Source organism: Mytilus trossulus, chromosome 8, assembly GCF_036588685.1.
Source record: "Mytilus trossulus isolate FHL-02 chromosome 8, PNRI_Mtr1.1.1.hap1, whole genome shotgun sequence".
NCBI lineage: Eukaryota > Metazoa > Mollusca > Bivalvia > Mytilida > Mytilidae > Mytilus > Mytilus trossulus.
This window is the reverse complement of record NC_086380.1, coordinates 17155389-17181930: the sequence shown is the minus strand read 5'-3', so window position 1 is coordinate 17181930 and position 26542 is coordinate 17155389. Positions and strand designations below refer to the sequence as shown.

The 26542-nt window shown below is 33.2% G+C and overlaps 2 protein-coding genes across 3 annotated transcripts in view; both read right to left on the bottom strand.

The window, feature by feature from the left end:
- The window catches only part of LOC134680627 (large ribosomal subunit protein uL16m-like), a 168992-nt gene that overhangs the window by 29483 nt on the left and 112967 nt on the right, over window positions 1-26542 (bottom strand). The window lies entirely within an intron of this gene.
- On the bottom strand, window positions 19358-24509 carry LOC134680624 (uncharacterized). Its single transcript, XM_063539739.1, has 2 exons — window positions 24146-24509; window positions 19358-19746 (listed from the first exon to the last, which is right to left on the bottom strand). The coding sequence occupies exons 1-2, from the start codon at window positions 24489-24491 to the stop codon at window positions 19682-19684; spliced, it is 411 nt and encodes a 136-aa protein (XP_063395809.1). The 5' UTR covers window positions 24492-24509; the 3' UTR covers window positions 19358-19681.

Sequence of the window (26542 nt, the reverse complement as noted above, 5' to 3'; positions counted from 1 at the left end):
GCAGATAGGACAAGGTTTCCTAAAGTCAATCTTCATATTTGATGCCCAACTAAACCACCACTTTATAAATACAGATGAATCCATAAATGACCTGAAATTAGGATTGCATTCTTTGTAGTCTTTAGTTTTTAAATCACAGAACGCTAGAAATGTTATTTTAGTGGACAAAACCTGGTTTACAAATGCCCAACCAATTTCATCTCCAGCTGCAGTATCTCGAGTAACTACATGTATGCATTCTTTATCTCCTTCATCCCAGTCTTTTTTACATGGTGATGCTTCATTTACATAGCTTCTGCTATAAACCTGACACTGTACTGGTGCTATTTTTGTAAAGACAGTGAGTACTCTTGAAAATGTAGTTACACCATTTAGCTGCTGATTACTTGTCCAGCCTGCACCACATGGACAACCTGAAGTTGGAATATCTGGAATAAGATGTTGACCTTTGATGCATCCATTTTCAACATTGTTTGAATTAAGAGCACCCAATATATAACGTTGTTGTATATTTTGAACTAGATTGGGATCTTGTTGTTTCCGTGGTTTATGACGACTTACGCAAGGAAATGACCAAAGTCCACTAGTCACATCAAAATAAGAGTTGCTTGGATTCAGAGCCTGAATTTCTTCTTCTATGTCATTGCCAGTAATTTCTTCAATTTCCTGGTCAATAAGCTGAATATTCTCATCATTTTCAGTATTCACTGCAGCTTCAGGTTTGATAAATTCTGTCCAAAAATGAGGAGCCTTCTTCAGTTCAGACAAGTGAGCACATAAGTTTTGATCAGTGTTAAGACAGTCAACATTTTTCTTGCAACCTTTTTTACTTTTACATAATCCATTTAAACAGGAAACAACATACCGCTGAAGACGTGAATTGAATGTCAAGTGAACTATTGAAATGTCATCATCTATCAAAATTAAATTTTTTTTTGTTCCTGGTCTTGCAGTTGGCAATTCAATAATTTTCCTATCCTTATATAACAGAGCATTTTGGATGACTTCTTGAATATTTGTTAAGGTTGCTTGTTCATCCCTGTGCAAGTTTGGTGATACCTCTTGATGCAAAAAAACGACAATGCATGCATTTAATACCATTTCATCCAGAGCATCATACTGTTGCATATTGTTATCCAGGGATTCCAATAAGGTGCAATAGATACGACAGGTGCAAGTGTAAAAATAACCATTTTCAAAAAGATCCCTTGATGTTTTAACATAATCAGAGCTCCTAAATTCTCAACTTTCATCATCATAATCATTTATAATTGCAATAACTTTCACGTCATCGTAAACCTGGATAATAAAACTTCTGTTCTGTAAAAGATTTTTTTTGTAGTTATCATATAAGTTTACTTTTTTGAACATATTTTCCACATCTTGTCCAGTAATAGTCTGCAAAGCCATTTCTTTTGTCAGAATTTTCTTCCGTGGAATAAATGTCCTTGTTCTTTTTGTTTTAGGTTCTCCATTGGAATCATTCATATTTTCGTTATTAATGATTTCTTGATTCTGGTCTACCTGTTGGAAAGATGAGTAAATGGTCTTATGTTCATTCAGCTGATTATTTTTGTACAAGTACAATACACGATTTCTCAAAGAAGTGGCCTTTGGACTGGTTGAAAATCTGTACGGATAGCGTAAATTTTCATTTCCAAGGAATCTGTTGTGATCATTTGATAGAAAGTTAATCATGCAACTTTTGTAACATAGATTATTAACATTACAAGCAGGGAGAGGCTTCATAAAGTCATCTGAGAATTTTTCACTAACTTCTGCATTTTTCACTTCTGGGTAATGAAGTATCTTGTTCTGAATGGTTTCTGTGTGGAATAGTTCATTGTTAGATGAAAAGTAAAGACCATCACCAGCATCTGAATCTATGTTTACTTTATAACCATGCCTAGCAGTGTGCACAAAGCAAGAAGTTAGTTCAATGTCACAAAAGTCTTTAACTTTTTCACACAACTGTTGTCTTCTAGATTTTAAGCTTTTTAAATTGTTGCCATAAATTTTGTCAGGGCGTATTCTAGATTTTCTTAAGTCCTTGTTTTTCTTTCCAACAAGCATTCTCTGCTGATCTCCATCAGTTAAGATGTTGCATAAAAATACATTATCTTGCAGAATTCCCAAGGTTTGACATATTACCTATGTATCGTATATAATGTACCGGAACATTGTGATTTTCAATCTCAATATCAAAGATAGAAAAAATGAAAACTCCTTCAGAGCAGTCTGGATAAGTTGACATATTAATAGCAGCTTCCTCAAATGACGAAAGAAATTTATTCTTTGGATCAAGAAATTTCATATCTTGCATTTTGGTGATTATATTATGTTCCACCAAAATAGCCTGTCTACATATATTTAAGTTTGTTATAAGATCATTTCCGGTCATGTTTTCATCATTAAACTTTTGAATGCTTAAGGCTGCATGTTTTCTCTTCTTAGAATTGCCTGAGATATACTTCCTTGTTACTATTTCTGTTTCATCTTGGAGTCTAAATTTTACTGTACTCTGATTGGTACCGGTCAGCTCAGGACGGTTTGTCACAATTACATGTTGACTTGAGCGTGTCATGTTAGAGTTCAAGATAGCCAATGGATCAATTCCCTGGATTGTCAGCTCTGTTGTATTATTACCAATGGTGGAAGTTGAGGGCTCAGTTCCGGATTGACTGGCTGTACATGTAGTATCTTCACTCATGGTTTCAACCTTTTGATGAAAGACAGACAGTAATCTTTCATAATTTTCTGGATTTTTTGTCTTTAATTGTAGTAGAAAAAGCTGATGATCTCTAACAGTATATGGGTACCGAGAAGGCATACTGAATTCTTCATCTGACAGTGGGAGATTTAACTTCATCTGCTGCAACAAAAATAGGTATGAAAAAATATATGTGCGCATTGTTACTTATTGTATTTGTTTTTAGTATTTGAGACATCTTATAATGCAAATTTGTGATATTGTATTAACACAAGTGCGTCCTTGATTTTATTTTCTATCATGTCTATTGTGAAGGACATTAATAAACATTTAGGCATACCAATGATAAATAAAATATAATAATGGCTGGCTGTTGAAACCTATTGGTTAACCTATAGTTTTTAATTTTCTATAGCTATCCATCTCTAGTGGCCATTTAGATTTGTCTCAATGGCAATGTTACCACATCTTCATATTTCTATATACTGTAAACAATAGATTTTGTCATATATCAGAACGTTTTTTAATTTCACATGTTTAATGTTGTGGCCTTTTAAGCTGAATATATGGTAGAGGTATTGCTCATTGTTGAAGATTGTAGCGACACATAATTGCTGAAATCAACATCTTTTGACTCTGTTTGATAGTTGTCTCATTGTCAATCATACTACATATTCCCTATAAAATTGCTTGTGAAACTAGTGATTGCACTTAGTCTTTATGTCCATGTTTTTCTATTGTTTTTGGCTTTGAAATCACAGCACCTCGTCTAACCTCTTCATGCCAGAAAGCATTTAAGGCCCTTAAGCTTTGAACTAGTTTTCAGTAACTGTGAGTACTCTCAGATCTATACTTTGTGTTATTTGTATTTTTGTCAGTTTTTTTGGCTTTGCATTAATCCCATGAGTTAAGTTCTTTTCAACTGTTGCTTATAGATTGTTCTGATGTTGTATTGCTATACCACAGTTAAAGGGGAGTGTTGGGTTTGCCATCAGCCAGTTGGACGTTATTGCTGTATGTTTTCTTGTTTGAGTTGTTATATACTAGATATAGGAAGATGTGGTGTGAGTGCCAATGAGACAACTCTCCATCCAAACAACAATTCAAAAATTAAACCATTATAGGTTAAAGTACGGCCTTCAACACGGAGCCTTGGCTCACACCGAACAACAAGCTATAAAGGGTCCCAAAATAATTAGTGTAAAACCATTCAAACGGGAAAACCAACGGTCTAATCTATATAAACAAAACGAGAAACGAGAAACACGTATATATTACATAAACAAACGACAACTACTGTACATCAGATTCCTGACTTAGGACAGGTGCAAACATATGCAGCGGGATTAAACGTTTTAATGGGCCCAAACCTTCTCCCTTTTTCTGAAACAATAGCATAACATCACAACATATAAAAACATACGATAAAATATTAATTGGCAGACTTAACTCAATCAAAAAACGTATGATTACACAATGAACGAATAAATTTGATCTGCGATATTACTGTTCACTTTTGGCCTTACATAACTTACTCTATGATTTGGTTTTTGCTCATTCTTGAAGGTCATATGGTGACCTGCAGTTGTCACATTGGCAATTATACATCTTTTTTAATTCTATATATAACTTCTGTTGAGATATTTACCAAGTATATATGTTTTAGCACATGACTTTCCAGTTTGTATTGATCATTCCGACAACAATATACACATTCTTCCCATTGGCACACAATTCCAGGAGAAATGTGTGAAATCACATGCTTGGCTAACAGTCGAACATCAGTGAACTTGATCTCTGTACACTGTTCCCACTTGCACGTAAGCTGAAAGAATATAAAAGCATATATAATAAATAAATAGTTATATAAGTTAATATACCTGAAAATCACTTCATAAAAAATATATGGATCTATGCAACATGTATTACATACACATACATGACATAGCATATGTATTACATACATGTTCTGTTACATCATAAAAAACATAAATTATTTGGCATCTGCTGTCTGCTTTTTTTTTAGGAAGTTGTTGTATTCTTCATGATTATCATCCTGTACATTTTATAGTCAAAGATTGTTTTTAGTTAAATTGTCGTAAAGGGACATTATGTTTAAAAAATCATGTAATATAAATATATTTTACATTTACCATTGTTGGTCCAGGATTCAATTCAACATCCCCACAGAGATGCAGGATAAACCTTTTAAAGTTCTTCCAACATTTGCTTGCCAAAACCTTCACAGTTGGTAGTGGAAACTCTATTCTTATTGGACTACAAGACTCCATTTCATCAGTTTCTGCAAGTTCTATTGTTGGTGGAATACTAAACTCTGTTTCACCAATCTCTGCAAATTCTATTGTTGGACTGCTACACTCCAGTTCATCACTCTCTGCAAATTCTGTTCTTGATGGAATAATACAATCCCCTTCATAACTCTCTGTAACAATAATGTAACTATCTAATCAATATATGACTAGAAGTAGTGTGGTTAAAAAAAACCAAGCTGAAATAGGTACATAGCACATACTTAATATATCATTAACAAAGCATAAATGTTCCACTTTGGCTTAAAATGAATCTGTACACAAGGGAAACATACAACAGCAATCGAATTTAAAAGGTAATTAGATAGACAAAATGCACAAGTGAAGCCCAAACTATTTCATTTTCACTAAATCTATTGCAATATTATATGTAGTTGAAAAGATTATGCCATCCAACACATTTAAAAATTATAACACTCTTACCTATGTTTACACTACCATATGCTATGTCATGTATGTGTTTGTCATTCTCATCAAAGGAACTCCTCAGCTCCTCCACAGGTTCTTCTGTTTTTGGTACCTATCAAGATAAAAGAGTAAGTTTTTCAAAAACATATATAAATTTGTAAAAAATTGTCAGATTGGTACATGTATTTCTTCTTTTTTCCTTCTGTATATATAAACTACCTATAATTCAAACATTTCTTATAGCAAGCACAAAATAATTAAAAAAACTGATTCACCACATTTTCAAATGATTATCACCAGACATAATGAATTTAAAACATTACAAACCTTAAGAGAAATTTCTTTGACTAAGTGAGTTTGACCTGGAATAAAAAATACATCATATATATATATGCATATCTATTTGCATTCAGCAATCCATTTTTTACTGTACATATCAATCTTTTAACACAAATTAAGTATAGGGAATTTAAAGTTTTAGTACCAGTAATATATTTAATAATTTGTTAAGTGCCTTTGACAAATTGCTTATTCTTTTCGATCATCAAAATGTACTTAATCAATATATTTTAATTGCTGTTCTAATTAAGATAAATTATACCCAGAGAAGTCTCATTCAATCCTATACTAATCCTAATATCAACCTAATATTAAAATGCCTATTGTCAGTCAGGTTTCCAAATTCCTTCTTCTATATACCAAAATATCAAATTCGAAAATCACAATATCTTAATTCTAAGAATTGGTAATACCAAACCTTTTTTAGCATGACGGCAAATAACATGGTCTATCAGAAAATCTTCTCTGGAGCATCTTACTGGACAAACAGGACAATTATATGTGCTCTGAAAAAGATATTGAAAATTGAACTTTAAATGAACATCCTTTGATATATAATACATCTATCAATCTGATATGATTCGAAATTTCAATGTCTGTAGGTAAACATGAATTAATAACACCTTTCTCTGGTTGATAGAAATCAAACACGCACTAAAAAAAACACTATTTTATCTGCCTTTTCTGATCAATCTATTGAAAATTGAAAATACCGTTATCAAGCTTGTATAAATCGCTCTGGTCCATTGTCAGAACTCTACACCCGCCACTAATTTGATAACTTTTTGTAGCGGTCAAAAATATTCTGAAATTCTTGTAATTCAAATGTTGTGTGATCGATAAAGGTATATATCATGGAAAAATCCATTCCCCATCATCAAACAGAAGTTTAAACTGGTTGAAAGTTATTCTATAACACTTCACGACTGTTAGCATAGGTCATAATCAAACATAAAATGAATTAGAAATTTGTGCATGTTAAAACTGAAACTTTGAACAGAACATGTAAAAGAAAAGAAATGTTTGAAGAATCTTAATATAATACGAATAAGTAATTACATTTTGTTGTTTATATATCATAAGCTAGTTTACTACCAACTTATTTACTTTTTTCATTCTTTTAAAATTTTGTTGGTGTAAATATTTGAACAGATTACAGAATAGAAGCTATGTAACAGGATTACTTTTTTTTATTTCTTAGTCACTGCTGTTTTCTTTGATTGCTTTAATTGTACGGATTCTACAGGTTGCTTTCTTGTGTCAGTCTAAAAAAAAAGTACAACAATTAATCAAATATCTGCCTTTATGCAATGAAATAAAAATTCAAGTTCAATAATTAGTAAAGTTCCTATGATCTCACAGGGTCAATGAATAATTTAAGCTTTATAAAATCTTAACTTTACAATTTCATGCACAAGAAGGGATCAAGTAACAAATTTATTCAAACAACATAGTACTTTTGACCCATTATATTCTATAAATGTTTTCCCGTTTTAATTCAAAATTTAAGTCTCACTAATATTTTCAGATACTTTGTAAGAATTAAAAATGTAAATGTTGAGATTGATAAATGATATTTTATTTTTCTGCATTTCAATATCAGCATAAATCTTTAAGTAAACAAAACAATACCTGATAAAAAGTACAAATGACTGAGGATGACAAGATAACAGCAACATCGTCAGTAACATCTAGGACTATCTCATTCCTCTTTATACTGTATCTATAAAAAGTTGAAGTAGAATTAGAGAAATAAAACAGTTTAAAACTGTGATTTTGGGATTAATGGAATTTGTTATTCATATTTCATTGTTTTCAACCTTCTTTTAAGCATGTGAAAGTAAAGTTTCTAAGAATACAATATAAATTCACATGTGCTATAGCCTTTATATATACATCATATGTGTACTAGTTTTAACACTTCTATATAACTTCTCCTTTAAATCAAAAGCTCCATGATAGTATTTAAAATTTGTAACACTAAAATTGTTGTTGCCTTGAAATTTATTTGTTAATTTTTTAACATCATCACAAACATGCATAAAACATGCATAAGCATGCAAACATTTAAAAATAAACTTGAATGTTAACTTTTTAAAAGCATGCCATGGTAATTCATGTGCATTTAAAACTAAATCGGGCTATAACGAAAAACGTAACTACAATAACAAAACACATAAAAAAGCAACAATAATGCAATGATAACAAACGCTGTTTTATAAGTTCCTCTTGGTTTTCTCTGAGACTAAATTAATAAGGTAATGAGAACATATACAGTTATATAATTTTTTGTTCAAATATTTAGGATGTTCTCTTGTCTTTGTTTTTGACAGATATTAGTATTCCTCTGGTTTTATTCGTTTAGTTCCATAAAAAAGTTAGAATGCTAACTCTGTCAATTCTTTTTCTTATATAGTTTAAAAAGCCTGTTCTTTATTTATTTTACATAGTTTTTAAAAGAAAATCACCTGTGCTAATGTTAAGTGTATAGAAAATCTAGAGGGAATATTTCCCACCAAATCTTAAATGGCTTACATCTTAAAAAAAACAAGGGTACATACCATTAATCAGTTTGTTTTGTTTTTTTTGTTTTTTTTCTATCTTTTAGCAATTTATCCTATAACATTAAATAAGTTCCAGCATAGCTGTTTAAGAAGTTATAGAGAATCTTTAATTTTATGATATTATCTTTATTTTGTATCATAAAATGATACATATTTCTATTTTAAATGGTACAAATTTTAATTGTTCACTTACTCTTTTTTCAATTGTTCTTCTTGCCCCAGCTAAACACAATATCTTCCTCTTAGAAGGGGTTCTAGAGGAATTCTGATGGTCAACATCCTGTAATAAACATTCAAATGTTATTCTCAACATCAATCATATGCAAATGTTTATATATGTACATATCATATAAAATCATCAGTTACATGAACAGTTTCAATTGCGTTAAGTATAATACACACTTTACAAAAAGATAATATTCAAATAAAATCCATTTTTTTGTAATACTTATGTCATTACATTCCAATAATTTGTTTATATGTTTTTCTTCTTATCTAGGACATCAGTATGTGCTATCAGGGGCGTAGCTACCCGGAGGCACGACAGCACGTGCATCCACGTCGTTTTCACAAAAAAAAAAAAAAAAAAAAAAAAATTGAGAGTGAGAGAGAGATGAATTGGTCACAAATTCATCTTGGGAACATGTTGCTTAAAATACAAGTTTCCTTTGAGGTAAATCAATTCATAATTTTACAAACAAAATAAATTTAAAATTATTTGGAAATTGAACAATATGTTAGCCGAATGTATTTATTACGTAAAGAGATTAGCCAGCCCATCACCTGTAAAAACGGTAAAGGCTGGTTTAATTTCCACATTATCAAAATGCACTTATTTATCCTCCCGTTCCTTGCCCAATTGAGTACGTTGTATACTGGTTCCTGTGTACCTCTGTCCGTGTGTCCGTCCGTAACAGCATTTTCCCCAGCAAATAATCTATTCAAATTACTCCTCCTGTTTCACGACCTTTTTTATATCACTTATGGTCAGACATGGAAGATGTGGTGGCATTTTTGGAGATTGTCTCATTGGCAATAATACATCTTTTTATTTCAATGTTTCATAAATTCATAGCTATTAGCAATATCTCACAGTTGTTGATTTTGTATACCATAGGGAAGGTCAAACTCATAGATCGAAAATAAACTGACAACGCAATGGCTAAAAAAATAAAAAAGACATAAAGTTTGGTTTATCGATTTGAAGAGACATATTTGAATGCCCCTGCCGCTAGTCGAATGGGACATTAAATTTGTACCCTCGACCGAAACACACATTTGAATTTAGACAGTGATTCATTTAAAGTAATGCCCTTTTATAGCTTGGAAAATTGCACGGCTTGAGCGGGGGCATTCGTGTCCTCAGACACCTTCTTTTTTTCATTACTTATATCTTTAAAATTCACCTAGAAATCGTTTCAAAATGGGAAAACTCAATTGTAACAATATTTAATTTGTAGGACTATTAGAAATGTCAACAGATCGCTGCAGTGGAGTTGGCTTGAAAAATATTCTTGGATGAGGTATTCTGTTGTGAATGATGCTGTCTATTGTGCACCTTGTGTTTTTTTTGGGCCACAGAGACAAGATACAAAGGAAAAGACCTTTTCACTGTCATCTCCCGTCACAGATTGAGGAAATCTTAGTCGATGCGTCTCACGAGGCGTCCAATCGAGAATAAAAGAAAGAATACCTGGAGCAAGTTACATACATTGCAAAGCCCATAACCTGAATTTGTCAATAGTACATGCTAGTGAAGAACCATTAATTAGAAATCTTATGAACACTGTGCAGGCTATTGCTTTCGCATTCGATTACTCAGCAAAAAGAGTCCTCTTTTTTAAAGAAAGCCTGGAACGGAATGCAGTAGTTAGAGATGAAATGGATAGACGTCAGAAACTGAAAACCCTTTGTGAAACTCGTTGGGCCAGTCGATCAGAATCGTTATATACTTTTCTTACTGCGTTTAAAGTTATAGTTGATTCCCTAGAGAACCTAGAGCAACATGGTGACTCAAAAGCTCGTAGCTATGCTTGTTCAATCAAGAAATTTGACTTTATTATCACTTTGGTTGCGGCACAGTCTATTTTGCAATCCTTAGTTTCCCTTTCTGAAATGCTACAAAGGAAATCTGTTGATCTCATTGAAGCTGTGTCTGAGAGTAAAGTTGTAATAGAACAGTTTAACAGAAAACGGAACAGCATTCTGAAGCCTGGGATGAGTTATTTCAGAAAGCTGTACAAGTAGCCGATACCGTGGAGGAGGTTCCTGCCATGCCGAGAGCTGCCGATAGACAGCGTCATCGCGTAAATGTACCAGCTGAAACGCCCAGTCAGTACTGGAAACGTGCAATGTTTCTGCCATTTCTTGATCACCTAATACAAGAACTTACACGCAGATTGGTTTCCAACGAAGATCGGTTTTCTGCCCAGTATTTGTTACCAACAAAGCTAGATGGGATTAATCAAGAAGTTATCAATACTTTATTTGAGACATTTAGAGATGACCTTGATATTAACAATGTTGCACAATTTCGCGAGGAAGTTGAACGATGGATTGTTAGGTGGGATATAGCAGCAGATCCAAAGCCATCCACTCTTTCGGAAACTCTGCCAGTGACAAACAGTGACTTATATCCAAACATTTACATTTGTCTGCTGATTCTACTGACAATGCCGGTGACAACAGCAACAGCAGAGAGGAGTTTTAGCGTTATGAGAAGAGTGAAAACTTATGTCCGATCTACAATGCATACAGAAAGACTTTCTGGTCTCTCCATTCTGCATGCATACAAACATTGGGAAATTGATACTGAAAAAGTTGTTGACACATTTGCTGTAAAGAAGAAACGTCGTTTGGGATTCCTTTTCTCCGACCAAAATTAATATGACTTTAAGTTAAACATTCAAAAGATTGAATAATTGTTTTGATATGTCTAACAGAAACTCCACATAATATACAAATGATTATGGAGTACTGTGTTTGTTGTTATTGTTTTTGATTATTGTTTTTTATACATATTTACTTACATACACTTCATTTGAACTTTGATGGATAGTGTTGTCTCCTAGCCAATCATACCACACCTCCTTTTTTGTATATCTTCTTTGCTCAATACAAATACAAATATCAAAATACATATATATATATATTTATATATAAGTGTCTAAGAATGTAACTTTAACACACTAATGAGTGTTATAAAATTAGGTGTTATATTTGATACATGTATATTATTCACGCAATATTTCGCTAAACAAATTAGCTTCATCGGGCGTGTGCATCTATCAAGGTGAAATCGGATGCATGACAAAAAATATCTTTGTAGCTTGAGCTACACAAAAGTTTAACATATTGATTGTTGATCTGTACAAAACAAATTTTTGCCGTTTATTGTACATAAATATTTTTTTCAAAAATTAAAACAAATAGTTGTTTTAGTTAATTAGAAGTAAAATTGATGATTTATTCCTTTAGTTTCGGGTAGAACTGTTTTTCATCCCTCTCATTAAGTCCATCAGGTTCAAGAGTACGTAGCTGATGCATCCAGAACCTTTCTCTCTTTTTTCTCATTTCGGAGTCCCAATTTTGGTTTCCCTCAATTATTTGAAAGATGATATTTTCAAAAGTATGTCCTGTTCTTAAGAGGTGTCTCGTAATTGGACAGTTTCTTCCTTTTGTATAAAACGACCGATGATTGTTTAGTCTGATGTTGAATGTGGTTTCTGTTTCACCAACATACTGCAGCTTGCAAGTTCCACAAGTAAGAATGTAAATACTATTTTCCGTTTTGCAATTAGATGTAACATAGATGTTGTATCGCTGCTATGTTACTGTGCTGCTGAAAGAGTGGTCAGTGTTGGCGGCTTTACAGCACTTACAGTTGCGTCTACCGCATTGTTTGTAACACCCAAATTTTGAAGTTTCGTGTTTCTTTACTTTAGATGTCACAAGTATGTCTTTGAGATTCTTAGGTCTGCGATAGGCAATAAGAGGAGGTGATGGAAAAATTTCTTTTAAGGAAGAGTCATTTTCGATTAGACGCCAGTGCTTTCGGATACAAGATGAAATATTTGTCAAATCGGGATGGAAGGTTACAACAAACGGAATTCTATCTGCACGGGTCGCCTTATTTTTGTATTCCATGAGGCTAGCTCGATCTTTTTCTTAGGCTTTATCAAAAGCGTCTGTGATATTTTTGGTTTTATATCCTCTTGATTTGAGCTGTGTTTTTAGTTGTCCCAAACGATAGTTAAGTTTGGATTCAGAGGAGCAAATTCGCTTTAGTCTGATGGCTTGACTGTAAGGTATACTCCTGGAGCAGTGTTTTGGATGACAACTTTTTGGAGAAAGGAACTGGTATTTATCAGTTTTCTTTGTGTGGAGGTCAGTTGTCATGACCCCGTTTTTTACAAATGTGGTGGTGTCGAGAAAAGCAATTTTCTCGCTTGAAAATTCAGATGTAAATTTAATTGAGTGATGGAACTGATTACAATGATCTACGAAATCTTGCAAATGTTCTTCAGTATCGTTCCATTTCATGTCAATATCATCAATAAAACGGAGCCATGACAAAGGTTTGTATGGCACACTCAAAAGGATGCGTTCTTCGAGATCCCCCATAAAAATGTTGGCAAAAGAAGGTGCCATTTTTGTTCCCATACTAGTTCCGTCAATCTGTAAAAAGTGCTTGTCGTTGAAAATAAAGTTGTTATTTTCAAGAACTAGCTTGAGCAATTGAACTAGACAGTCAGTTTGGGGATGTTTATCCTTTCGAGTATTCCATACTTTTTCACACGCGGCTATTCCTTCATCTTTCGGAATATTTGTGTATAAAGAACACACATCCATTGAAACCAAAATTGTGTTGTTGGGTAGAGGACTTAAGGAATTCATTTTCTTCAAATAGTCAGTCGTATCTTGAATATGAGATGGTAGTTGTTGAACATGTGGTCTGAGATAGTAATCAACAAATTCAGAAATTTTTTCGGTGGGATGGCCATTAGCTGATACTATAGGTCTCCCTGGAATCCCTTCTTTGTGAAGTTTTTGGAAGCAAGTAAAATCGACCGGCTGTGCACGTTTTGTCTGGGCGTAGATAATCGTACGTATCGTCATCAATTTGTTTATCTTTATTCATTTCTGAGAGGGCGTCATTAATTTTTTTGCTGATTTCTTTTGTTGAATCACATGTTAGTTCTTTATAAAATTTAGCGTTTGAGAGTTGACGATTTCCTTCTTCGATGTAGTCTGCCTTGTTCATCACTACAACGGCACTTCCTTTGTCAGCTTGTTTGATAACAATTTCGTCACGGTCTTTTAAGTTAATCATGTGAATTGCGAATTTGCTCCTCTGAATCCAAACTTAACTATCGTTTGGGACAACTAAAAACACAGCTGAAATCAAGAGGATATAAAACCAAAAATATCACAGACGCTTTTGATAAAGCCAAAGAAAAAGATCGAGCTAGCCTCATGGAATACAAAAATAAGGCGACCCGTGCAGATAGAATTCCGTTTGTTGTAACCTTCCATCCCGATTTGACAAATATTTCATCTTCTATCCGAAAGCACTGGCGTCTAATCGAAAATGACTCTTCCTTAAAAGAAATTTTTCCATCACCTCCTCTTATTGCCTATCGCAGACCTAAGAATCTCAAAGACATACTTGTGACATCTAAAGTAAAGAAACACGAAACTTCAAAATTTGGGTGTTACAAACAATGCGGTAGACGCAACTGTAAGTGCTGTAAAGCCGCCAACACTGACCACTCTTTCAGCAGCACAGTAACAAAGCAGCGATACAACATCTATGTTACATCTAATTGCAAAACGGAAAATAGTATTTACATTCTTACTTGTGGAACTTGCAAGCTGCAGTATGTTGGTGAAACAGAAACCACATTCAACATCAGACTAAACAATCATCGGTCGTTTTATACAAAAGGAAGAAACTGTCCAATTACGAGACACCTCTTAAGAACAGGACATACTTTTGAAAATATCACCTTTCAAATAATTGAGGGAAACCAAAATTGGGACTCCGAAATGAGAAAAAAGAGAGAAAGGTTCTGGATGCATCAGCTACGTACTCTTGAACCTGATGGACTTAATGAGAGGGATGAAAAACAGTTCTACCCGAAACTAAAGGAATAAATCATCAATTTTACTTCTAATTAACTAAAACAACTATTTGTTTTAATTTTTGAAAAAAATATTTATGTACAATAAACGGCAAAAATTTGTTTTATACAGATCATCAATAAATATGTTAAACTTTTGTGTAGCTCAAGCTACAAAGATATTTTTTGTCATGCATCCGATTTCACCTTGATAGATGCACACGCCCGATGAAGCTAATTTGTTTAGCGAAATATTGCGTGAATAATATATAAAATATAACACCTAATTTTATAACACTCATTAGTGTGTTAAAGTTACATTCTTAGACACTTATATAATTCAATTTAGTAACTGCATCAGTTTATTTACAAACTGATCCACACCTAGATAGATTGAATGTTGATTGTTGCTATTTTTAGACATTATATACTATTTTCACAGGCAACACGCATTACACATCTTGTTTTGTGTAATCTGTTCATATCTATTTCCTTGCAAGATCATGGAAAACAAAACATATTTCAGTAAATTAAGAAGTTTAACGAAAAAGAAAATACAGCTTGAACATCATGCTCCTAATCTTAAATCGTACATAGATAACAACACAATACCAAAAGGTTTAAATATCAAATTAACGCCTCAGACACCGGGCGTCAAGTCCATCAGATTTATGAAACGTTGGGACGATATTTTATTCAATTGTTCATTCCGACTTCTTCAACTCTTACTCTCCTTTTCCATCTACGGCTACAAACAAATTAATTCGGAGATAAATGAAACATATATTAAAACATCTCTGTCTGTTACTCCAGAAGACATGGACATAATTCAAAGACGACTATTCGACATTCAAAGAATAGAGAAACAAAATTTCAAAGCTTAACAAAATAAAAAATTCAAACGAGACCGTTTAAACCAACAAAGTTCCATTTTGAAGAAGATCCAATTTTAAACTTGTTAAAAGAGAGTAAATCAAAACAAGCGAGGAAAAGGCGTTTTAAAAAACAAAAACACGCAGTTCAAGATAAGTTAGTTGTAAATCTGTCATCAATAGAACTAACTACCTCTGAGGAAAAACTATTGAGTAAATGCCTTAATTTTTGTCCAGCTCCAGCAACCGTCAACAATTTACAACTTGAGACAGATGTAGAAGCATTTGCCAGGCGTCTCCGGTTGAAAGAACATTTCAATAGACAACAGAAGAAAAATTTAAAAGAAGCCGGAATGAATGAATCTGATTATGAGAGTGATGAAGGAGACATATGCATCCCAAAATTTAAAAAGAAAAGTACATGGAATCCCCCTAAAAGCAAAAACGACAATTTGGAATCATTCATTACATCAGTCAAAGCTGAGGTCAGATCTTCAATCAGTGGTAAACAAGTCAGAAATATTTCAAAGTCAGAAAGTCAAGCCATGATTAACTTAAAAGACCGTGACGAAATTGTTATCAAACAAGCTGACAAAGGAAGTGCCGTTGTAGTGATGAGCAAGGCAGACTACATCGAAGAAGGAAATCGTCAACTCTCAAACGCTAAATTTTATAAAGAACTAACATGTGATCCAACAAAAGAAATCAGCAAAAAAATTAATGACGCCCTCTCATAAATGAATAAAGATAAACAAATTGATGACGATACGTACGATTATCTACGCCCAGACGAAACGTGCACAGCCGGTCGATTTTACTTGCTTCCAAAACTTCACAAAGAAGGGATTCCAGGGAGACCTATAGTATCAGCTAATGGCCATCCCACCGAAAAAATTTCTGAATTTGTTGATTACTATCTCAGACCACATGTTCAACAACTACCATCTCATATTCAAGATACGACTGACTATTTGAAGAAAATGAATTCCTTAAGTCCTTTACCCAACAACACAATTTTGGTTTCAATGGATGTGTGTTCTTTATACACAAATATTCCGAAAGATGAAGGAATAGCCGCGTGTGAAAAAGTATGGAATACTCGAAAGGATAAACATCCCCAAACTGACTGTCTAGTTCAATTGCTCAAGCTAGTTCTTGAAAATAACAACTTTATTTTCAACGACAAGCACTTTTTACAGATTGACGGAACTAGTATGGGAACAAAAATGGCACCTTCTTTTGCCAACATTTTTATGGGGGATCTCGAAGAACGCATCCTTTTGAGTGTGCCATACAAACCTTTGTCATGGCTCCGTTTTATTGATGATATTGACATGAAATGGAACGATACTGAAGAACATTTGCAAGATTTCTTAGATCATTGTAATCAGTTCCATCACTCAATTAAATTTACATCTGAATTTTCAAGCGAGAAAATTGCTTTTCTCGACACCACCACATTTGTAAAAAACGGGGTCATGACAACTGACCTCCACACAAAGAAAACTGATAAACACCAGTTCCTTTCTCCAAAAAGTTGTCATCCGAAACACTGCTCCAGGAGTATACCTTACAGTCAAGCCATCAGACTAAAGCGAATTTGCTCCTCTGAATCCAAACTTAACTATCGTTTGGGACAACTAAAAACACAGCTGAAATCAAGAGGATATAAAACCAAAAATATCACAGACGCTTTTGATAAAGCCAAAGAAAAAGATCGAGCTAGCCTCATGGAATACAAAAATAAGGCGACCCGTGCAGATAGAATTCCGTTTGTTGTAACCTTCCATCCCGATTTGACAAATATTTCATCTTCTATCCGAAAGCACTGGCGTCTAATCGAAAATGACTCTTCCTTAAAAGAAATTTTTCCATCACCTCCTCTTATTGCCTATCGCAGACCTAAGAATCTCAAAGACATATTTGTGACATCTAAAGTAAAGAAACACGAAACTTCAAAATTTGGGTGTTACAAACAATGCGGTAGACGCAACTGTAAGTGCTGTAAAGCCGCCAACACTGACCACTCTTTCAGCAGCACAGTAACAAAGCAGCGATACAACATCTATGTTACATCTAATTGCAAAACGGAAAATAGTATTTACATTCTTACTTGTGGAACTTGCAAGCTGCAGTATGTTGGTGAAACAGAAACCACATTCAACATCAGACTAAACAATCATCGGTCGTTTTATACAAAAGGAAGAAACTGTCCAATGACGAGACACCTCTTAAGAACAGGACATACTTTTGAAAATATCACCTTTCAAATAATTGAGGTAAACCAAAATTGGGACTCCGAAATGAGAAAAAAGAGAGAAAGGTTCTGGATGCATCAGCTACGTACTCTTGAACCTGATGGACTTAATGAGAGGGATGAAAAACAGTTCTACCCGAAACTAAAGGAATAAATCACCAATTTTACTTCTAATTAACTAAAACAACTATTTGTTTTAATTTTTGAAAAAAATATTTATGTACAATAAACGGCAAAAATTTGTTTTATACAGATCATCAATCAATATGTTAAACTTTTGTGTAGCTCAAGCTACAAAGATATTTTTTGTCATGCATCCGATTTCACCTTGATAGATGCACACGCCCGATGAAGCTAATTTGTTTAGCGAAATATTGCCTGAATAATATATAAAATATAACACATAATTTTATAACACTCATTAGTGTGTTAAAGTTACATTCTTAGACACTTATATAATTCAATCTAGTGACTGCATCAGTTTATTTACAAACTGATCCACACCTAGATAGATTGAATGTTGATTGTTGCTATTTTTAGACACTATATATATTTATATATATATATAGAACAAACCTCCGTGATTTTTAAAAGAACTCATTGCGTACAAAAAGAAACCCCAAAAAAAACGTGTAAAGTGTTCATTGTATTAGAACATTTCGAAGTGAAACAAATAATTGACAAAAAAAAACACAACAAAAGTATACAAATTTTAATAAGGTTATTACTGTTTAAAAACGCTAAATCTGCGGAGCGTCGGGGGGCCTCGCCCCCCTACCAGGGCTTTGCCCTGGACCCACTAGGAGGCCTTAGGCGGTATCTCTACAGGAGATAATATTAGGTTGCATTCATATATGTCACACACTTTTGTCTCTCTGCTAAATAGTTCTCTAAAGTCCTCTTCAAAATAAAAGCACCATTTCTATTAACATGAAGTCCGTCCCTTCCAAGATGAACAGCAGGTTGAAAGAGCTTGGCATAATCAATAAAAAAAACATCTACTGTAACCACCAGTTAAAGACTGTATACCAGCGTTCAACTTCTCAACATCTCTCTGCAGTCTTGGCAATGCTGACATGTTCCAATAAGTACTTTCATAGTGGTTTACTGCACGGGGAAGTATGCCACAAATACCTATTTGCAACGATTTAAATTCCAGCAGTAAATTCTCTATCAGGAATCTATAAGATCTAAAGACAAAACAACAAACTTGTACATGAGGCAAATAATATTCATCATATTCATTACAGTAAATAAGCTAATTACTGAATTCTTTAAAATTATCAAGTGGGTGAAATAAAAGGAAGTCAGTAGGTATAATTTGTATTGCCTGATATAAATATTTTTTCAATATATTACAAAATACAATATATCATAAATAATTAAATACACAAATGAAAATACATAAACATAGATATATAACCAAATTTTTTGGCAAACATCCGCCACTATGAATTTATAAACGGAAAAAAAATTTAACAAGGGAGGGAGGGTGGGTAATTTCAACGTAATATCAAATTCAAAAATTTAAAGAAAACACTTTGCAATAGTATAAATAAACAATTAACAACAAAGGAAAAGTGTATATCCAATAAAAAGAGCGAAATAATATAGTGAGTAAATTTAATGCAAGAGTTTATACTAATGAAAATCTAGTTTGAACCAGTGTGATTACTGAGGTGTAAAATATATATTTCACTGTTTTGCTAATTAAATAATTTAAATCTGAAATTAAACCAATTATCAAGTGGGTGAAATAAAAGGAAGTCAGTAGGTATAATTTGTATTGCCTGATATAAATATTTTTTCAATATATTACAAAATACAATATATCATAAATAATTAAATACACAAATGAAAATACATAAACATAGATATATAACCAAATTTTTTGGCAAACATCCGCCAAGCCTGCAAGGCCGCCAAAAAAAATTAAAGATAAAATAATAACTAGTATCAAAACAGTTATAATGATGATAAAAACCAGACATACTATGATCACTCTTTTTTCTCACTTCAAATAAGCTCCATCCTTTCAAAATGTGTATAGATAATGAAAGGACAAAACAGCAAACCAACTCAAAATATATGTAGATCTTGAGTAGTTAGAGGAAAACCAGCATCATATTCAGGATGCAAGTTCTCTGAAAAGAGAAAAAAGAATAATTACAGTAAACAATATACATGTATGAAGTAAATAAAAAACACAGTTGTAACACATTACAACTTATATACTCTGATGCTTAATAATATTGATTATCTTTTTTCTGAAAAGTTCTGTACCAGCAAAATTTAAATGAAGCCCATCTCTCGGAGCAAATAAGGAAGCATCTGGAATATTGTCGAGTACGAAACTCCTATACAAATTACAATATAATAAATTATTTCTTTTACACAATCTTTTTAACTCAGTATTAACTTTATTAACTTTAGCTCCAGTTTTCATGTGATTAACTGGTCTAGGAAAAATAGAAGTAAAGATCAACTAAGCAAATGTCATCTTTTTTAACTTGTGAATTAAATCTCCGAAATATGATATAATAGTATCTACGGATTGAGACGAAGAAATATTATAAGTACCAACATGAACTATAACGAAATCTAATGAAATTAAATCTACTTTCCCAGATGAAATTAACTCAGTAAGACGACCAATAGTGGCACCAGGAAAGGCCTGAGTTGTACACCCATCTATTCCACTAACATATTTAGGTATAGACGCTGACACAATGGTCGCCCTTTTTTCAAAGAAATTCCCTGTAAAAATTTATAATAAAACATCTGAAATATGTGCCGTCATCTTTTCTGCTACTGAAATCTTATCATCTAATGAAAATTTTTAATATCTTTTATAAGCATCGCTTTTCCAATCTCCGTACAATTGAATTAATTCAGTAGGTACTTCTGCTGCAAAAGCCCAGCTAGCCCCCCCCTCGCCTAAAACTATGTGTAGAATATGAACAAGCATCTAAACCAATCTCAGTAATTAACTGTCTCAATATTGTCTGAAATTGTCTATACGTGACAGGTACACATAATTTATGTTTTATAAAACAATAAGCTGGACTCTTATCAGAAGTACAAACTAAAGACTTCATATTCAAAAAAGCTTGAACGGGACACAATGGAGAATCTGGTATCGAGACTAAAGGTATCAATAATACTCTCTCACCAAACTGAATGGTTTTCGACCAGTTAACACTTATCAATATTAGCTTACGCTTACAATCGAAAATAATACTATCCCTACAAAGCTGCTTATTATGATCAAAAGTAGAAATGGAGTCTGGCACCAAATTAGATTTTCTAAACATTAGAAAAAAGGCATGTAAAAATAAACACCATATAGTAGCATCATATGCACTATTCATATCCAGCTTCCTATAAATTTGAAGTAAAATGTGAGGAGTAATTGGCAAGGCCTGTTTTTGACAATGTGCCTTAATTCTACATAAACCTCTTCATACTAATCTCAAATGAAAAGCTTCAAACTGTGGATATTCTAATTCTAACAATAAATGCAGATATCTTACTGAACTAGGATAATTCTTTATAGAGTCAGATTTAAAACTTCTACTTAGAAACTGTGCATATAGTGTCAAAACATGAACTGTAGCAGGAACAGGCATAAGTTGAAAATATATACAAAACATAAAATATGATTCTAACTGAGTTTTCTTATTTTTATAAGTACTCTCCGCAAAAGGATGTTTAGCAGAATCTTTACATTGAAACCGCAGAACCTCTAACTCTGTTAAATAAATTACCAATTATTTAAAAATGAAAAATCTGACATGAGAACTGGTACCTCTTCATATCTATCTACTGAAATAGCTGACTTAAATAACTCTCTGTATTTATGACTACAATGCCATCGAGACAAATAGTCAGCAAGTCTATTTTCTACACCTAAAATGTGTCTGGCTCGAACTTCAAACTGTAAACTTGCTTGATTAAAACAAAGCTCTCTCAAACAAGTTTGCATAAAAGCATCCTTAGATGAACCTGAATTGATAACCTGAACAGACGCCTCATTATCACAAAAGATCAGAATTTTTTTCCCGCAAAATGTTTTCCCCCAAATTTTAACCGCAACTACAATAGCAAGTAACTCCAAACAATTGATATGTAATTGATCTTTTGTGATTTCAGAAGGAAAAACAGCATGAAAATACTGATTTGAAGTAATAGCTCCAAACCCTTCTAAACAAGCATCGCTTGAAAAAATCTCATCTGGAGACGACCAATCTTCAAGAGACATCATCGAGATACCATTATAGCTCGACAGAAACCTATGCCACCACAATAAGTCTTTATGTACCTCTACCGGAATCTTTCTATATATCTTATGTCCACTGCCCACGACATTTGAAGGGAACGCACTACGAAGCCAGTTCAACAAACGACTGACAAATAATCTACCGGGTCGTACACAGGTGGACACAAAATGAAGTTTCCCAAGTATTGACTGTAACTCTCTTAAAGAAGCTTTTTTCTTTCTTAACCAAGCCTGAACTAACAACGAAATCTCTAGAACACGATCTGAAGTAACTTCTAAAGTCAACTTCACAGTGTCAACTGTGATTCCTAAAAATTCCATCCTCGTAGTAGGAGCTACTCCTTTTTGCTTTGACTCCTCTAGCCCACAACTATCTAGTAATGCACCTAAAGCAATATAAGCTTCATCAGCTTTATCCACCGTATCCGCACCACCAAAATCATCTAGATAATTGATAACCATGTATCCCATCTTATAAAACATAAAACTAACAGCTGTAGTGATTCTTTGACAAATCAAAGCACTAGACCGTAAACCCATAGGAAGAACACGATCCGCAAAGAGCTTATTATCCCACTGAAAACCAACTAAATGCAAATCACCTGGGTCAATTGGAATTTGCCTGTAGGCCCTTTTCAAATCCTTCTTAAAAACCAGACACTTACCACCTTTATCCTTAATTATTCCGACTAAATCATCAACTATCGGATACGATAATTGAACCCTTTCACCTAAATAAACATCCTTTGAGATAAAATCATTTACGGATCTTCCAGGTGGGAAACTTAAGTCTAAAATGACCCTTCGTTCCACCGAGTCTTTTTTATACACCGAATTTAACGGTGAAATTTTGAAATGACAAGAAAAAGGATTTTTGTCAAACGGTCCAATTATTGCTCCATATGTAGCTTCCTTTAATAAGTAAGCCAAAATTTCATCATAAAAATCTGTAGCCCCTTTATGATTCTTAACTTTAGATGAACCTTCATTTAACATTTCTCCCTGATATCCAATCGACGCACCAAACTGTAAAAACTCGCAAATGATTTCATCGTCATAGTCTATCAAATTTTCCTTAAAAAAATCTACATTAATTCCAGATTTAACTGGAATTCTACAACCCAAATCATTTTGGGTAACCTGATTGAACAATTTGATTATGTATTTCAATAGTATTTTTAAACTCAGTATCGTTCAGTTTATCCTGAGCAACTAAACCAACCTTATTAATCTTAATATTCAATGTGTCTACATTTACATCACACAATAAATCTTTCTTGTATTTTTTACAAAAATGTGTACACTTATTAATAAATGCATTTCCTTTGTCAAGATTATCAACCTTATCATTATCAAGTTTGTCGTCACTTTCCAACGATTTCATATAACTTGGTAAAAAAACTTCTGCTAGTGGGTTTAACATTGTACATTTACCAAACACATTTTTTACTGCCGGTCATTTAGTTTGATGCGGACAAATTTCTGACGATTCCGGATGATAAGCCTTTCTGTTATCTTCTCTCCAGCAAGTCGCACAAATATGTTGAAGGTACTTATCGACACCTCGAATTTTGCCATAATGTGAATCCTTATGCACACATTTTTTCCTTTGAAAATGCGAACAATAAAACACAGTCTCTTCTTTCTTTACTGGTTTTTTGTTTTCCCCATACTGAATAGATTTTTTAGACTTGACATCTGATTTTACATATTTAATCAAAATGGGAGTTTCAATCTCACTGAAATCTTTGGACCAATCAGCCAAACCATTTTCAATCTGCCTTATTATATGAGCATACATTTTTGTCAGACCCCTCCACTCATACAATTCTGTATAATACGCAATTTTTTTCAACAGCTTTGTTCTACCAATTCTTTCGACATCGTCTATCTTTGAAGAGGATAAAATTTCCAATTCTCCAGCCACAAATAAGTTAAACTCAAGATCATCAAAATTGATTTTAGACACCGCATATTCAAACTGCAATTTTGATTGCGGCCACAATTGCTTTTTTACACTTCATCTGACGGATGATCAAATATACCAGACTTTTTCTTGCTTTTATTTTTGTGTCTTTTGGATTTTTTTATAGAATCACTTAATTCATCGGACTCACAGCTAGAAGTGGTATCCCCACTTTCATCAGACGAATCATCTGAATCAATTTCTAAAATTTTCTTAACAGCCGATTCTGCCTTTTTCTTAATTGAAGGACATTTTCTTAAAGAATTAATGTTAAGAGAATCATCTACTTTAGCAGTACCTTTTTGTTTCTCCGTTTTCTTCTTTAACTCTTTTTTCTCCTTCTCTATTTCCTTCCTGATCTTTTCTTTCTTCTCCTGCGACTTTTGTTCCTTCTTTTTCCGCTTTACTTTCGCCAACTCCTTCTTTAACCTCTGCAACTCCTCATCTTCCTCGCTGCTTTCACCACTGTCATTGCTGTCGACCTCCGACTCAATTTCCTCCACTTTCTGTAGTCTTCTTGACTTCACTGGAGTCATCTCCTTCTCCAAACTGAACACATCCTCCGTAACATTAGGGCTAGACATTCCCACACAATGCAATTGTTTATAGTTAACGTTCTTACTTTCCCTTAATTCCCGAGACATACTTTAACGGCGGAAAAGTTCATTCCTATCAACTTCAAAAGTAACTTTAACTCAAAAAGGCAATCAAAAAATTCCAAGTAGCTTTTACGTAATATCTAATTTCAACGTAATATCAAATTCAAAAATGTAAAGAAAACACTTTGCATTAGTATAAATAAACAATTAACAACAAAGGAAAAGTTTATATCCAATAAAAAGAGCGAAATAATATAGTGAGTAAATTTAATGCAAGAGTTTATACTAATGAAAATCTAGTTTGGACCAATGTGATTACTGAGGTGTAAAATATAAATTTCACTGTTTTGCTAATTAAATAATTTAAATCTTAAATTAAACCCATTAGAAACTAGGTAATTTTTTATACAAAAATGTTTCTTTTAAATCAATAATAATCAGCCAAGCAAATTACATGATTTGTCAAAGATCTCAAATAAATATGGGTTACTGTTAATTAGGGAAAAAAATTAATGTGATTATGGCCAATTTTTACCATCGATTTGTAAAATACATGTAATTTTATCATTTGCACCGAAAAATTAGCTTTAACATCATTTGGCAAGAATTTTTAACATTGTTCTTCATAAAGGTACCCCTATTAGCCAAAAAAAATATATGTCTGTTTACGGTTACCCGACCTACCCTACTTTAGAGCGCCAACCCTACAAATGTAAGTCATTTTAGGAAGTACACCACTAAATAATGGTCCCATTGCTTTCTATGTTAAATTCCTCAACTTCGAGTGATCACAGCTCTTTTATCTTAAGTTCAAATAAAGTGACAATCATTGCATGTCAAAGCAACACCTTCTGGTGTCCTGTACTGAAAAAATCAACATACCTTACATGGCATATAAGAAAGAACTGGTTCCCCGAACTTCGGATGTACCAAAACAGGTACTTCCGATCTGACAAAAAGGCAAAATGTACCCTCCTTTTTAAATTTCATGCCATTTTTTTATTATTCAAATTTATCAGTCAAAAATTGTTCTACAATGATCACCAGTCATGCAGCTTTCATTTGATACCAAAATTAATAAAATATTCTACATATTTTGAAAGTTATGTCCATGCGTAGGAACTATTTTGTGTTAAATATGTACTACTTTCTGGCCGGGCCTGAATTAGTGGTGTTACACCTTTATTTCCATCGTATGGTTAGAAATAAACTGAGCTTGTGTCAAAAGTGAAGTTAGTGTTACCAATAATATAAATCAATTGCCTAATACATCCTAATGTTCACAATCATGATATAACAGCTGTTCAGAGGAAATTTGCGACTTGTGTGATGAAATAAACACACTGTCCCCATGTTTTCTAATCAATATCAAAGGGAATTAATCCAATAATTAAATTTACGGGTAACTCTGCCCATTTGCGACTTGTGTGATAAAATAAACGTGACTTGTGTGATGAAATAAACACTTTGTCCCCATGTTTTCTAACCAATATCAAAGGGAAATAATCCAATAATTAAATTTACGAGTAACTCGGCCCATGTTCAACTCGGACCACAACAAGAAAAAAACACATGACTCTGTCCCCATGTTTTCTAACCAATATCAAAGGGAAATAATCCAATTATTTACGGGTAACTCTGCCCATTTGCGACTTGTGTGATAAAATAAACGTGACTTATGTGATGAAATAAACACTTTGTCCCCATGTTTTCTAACCAATATCAAAGGGAAATAATCCAATAATTAAATTTACGGGTAACTCTGCCCATTTGCGACTTGTGTGATGAAATGAACGTGACTTGTGTGATGAAATAAACACTTTGTCCCCATGTTTTCTAACCAATATCAAAGGGATATTATCCAATAATTAAATTTACGAGTAACTCGGCCCATGTTCAAGTCGGACCACAACAAGAAAAAAACACATGACTCAAGAAAGTAAAATAAAATGGAAATACCGAAATACCTACCCTATTTATTTCAAGTATGTAACCTTAAACAGACATATGTTTTATTTTGGCCTACGTAATGTATGCCATGTGTTAATGCAAGATTTTTGGAATTGTTTTGTTTTTAAATTAGTTCCTCCTTCTAA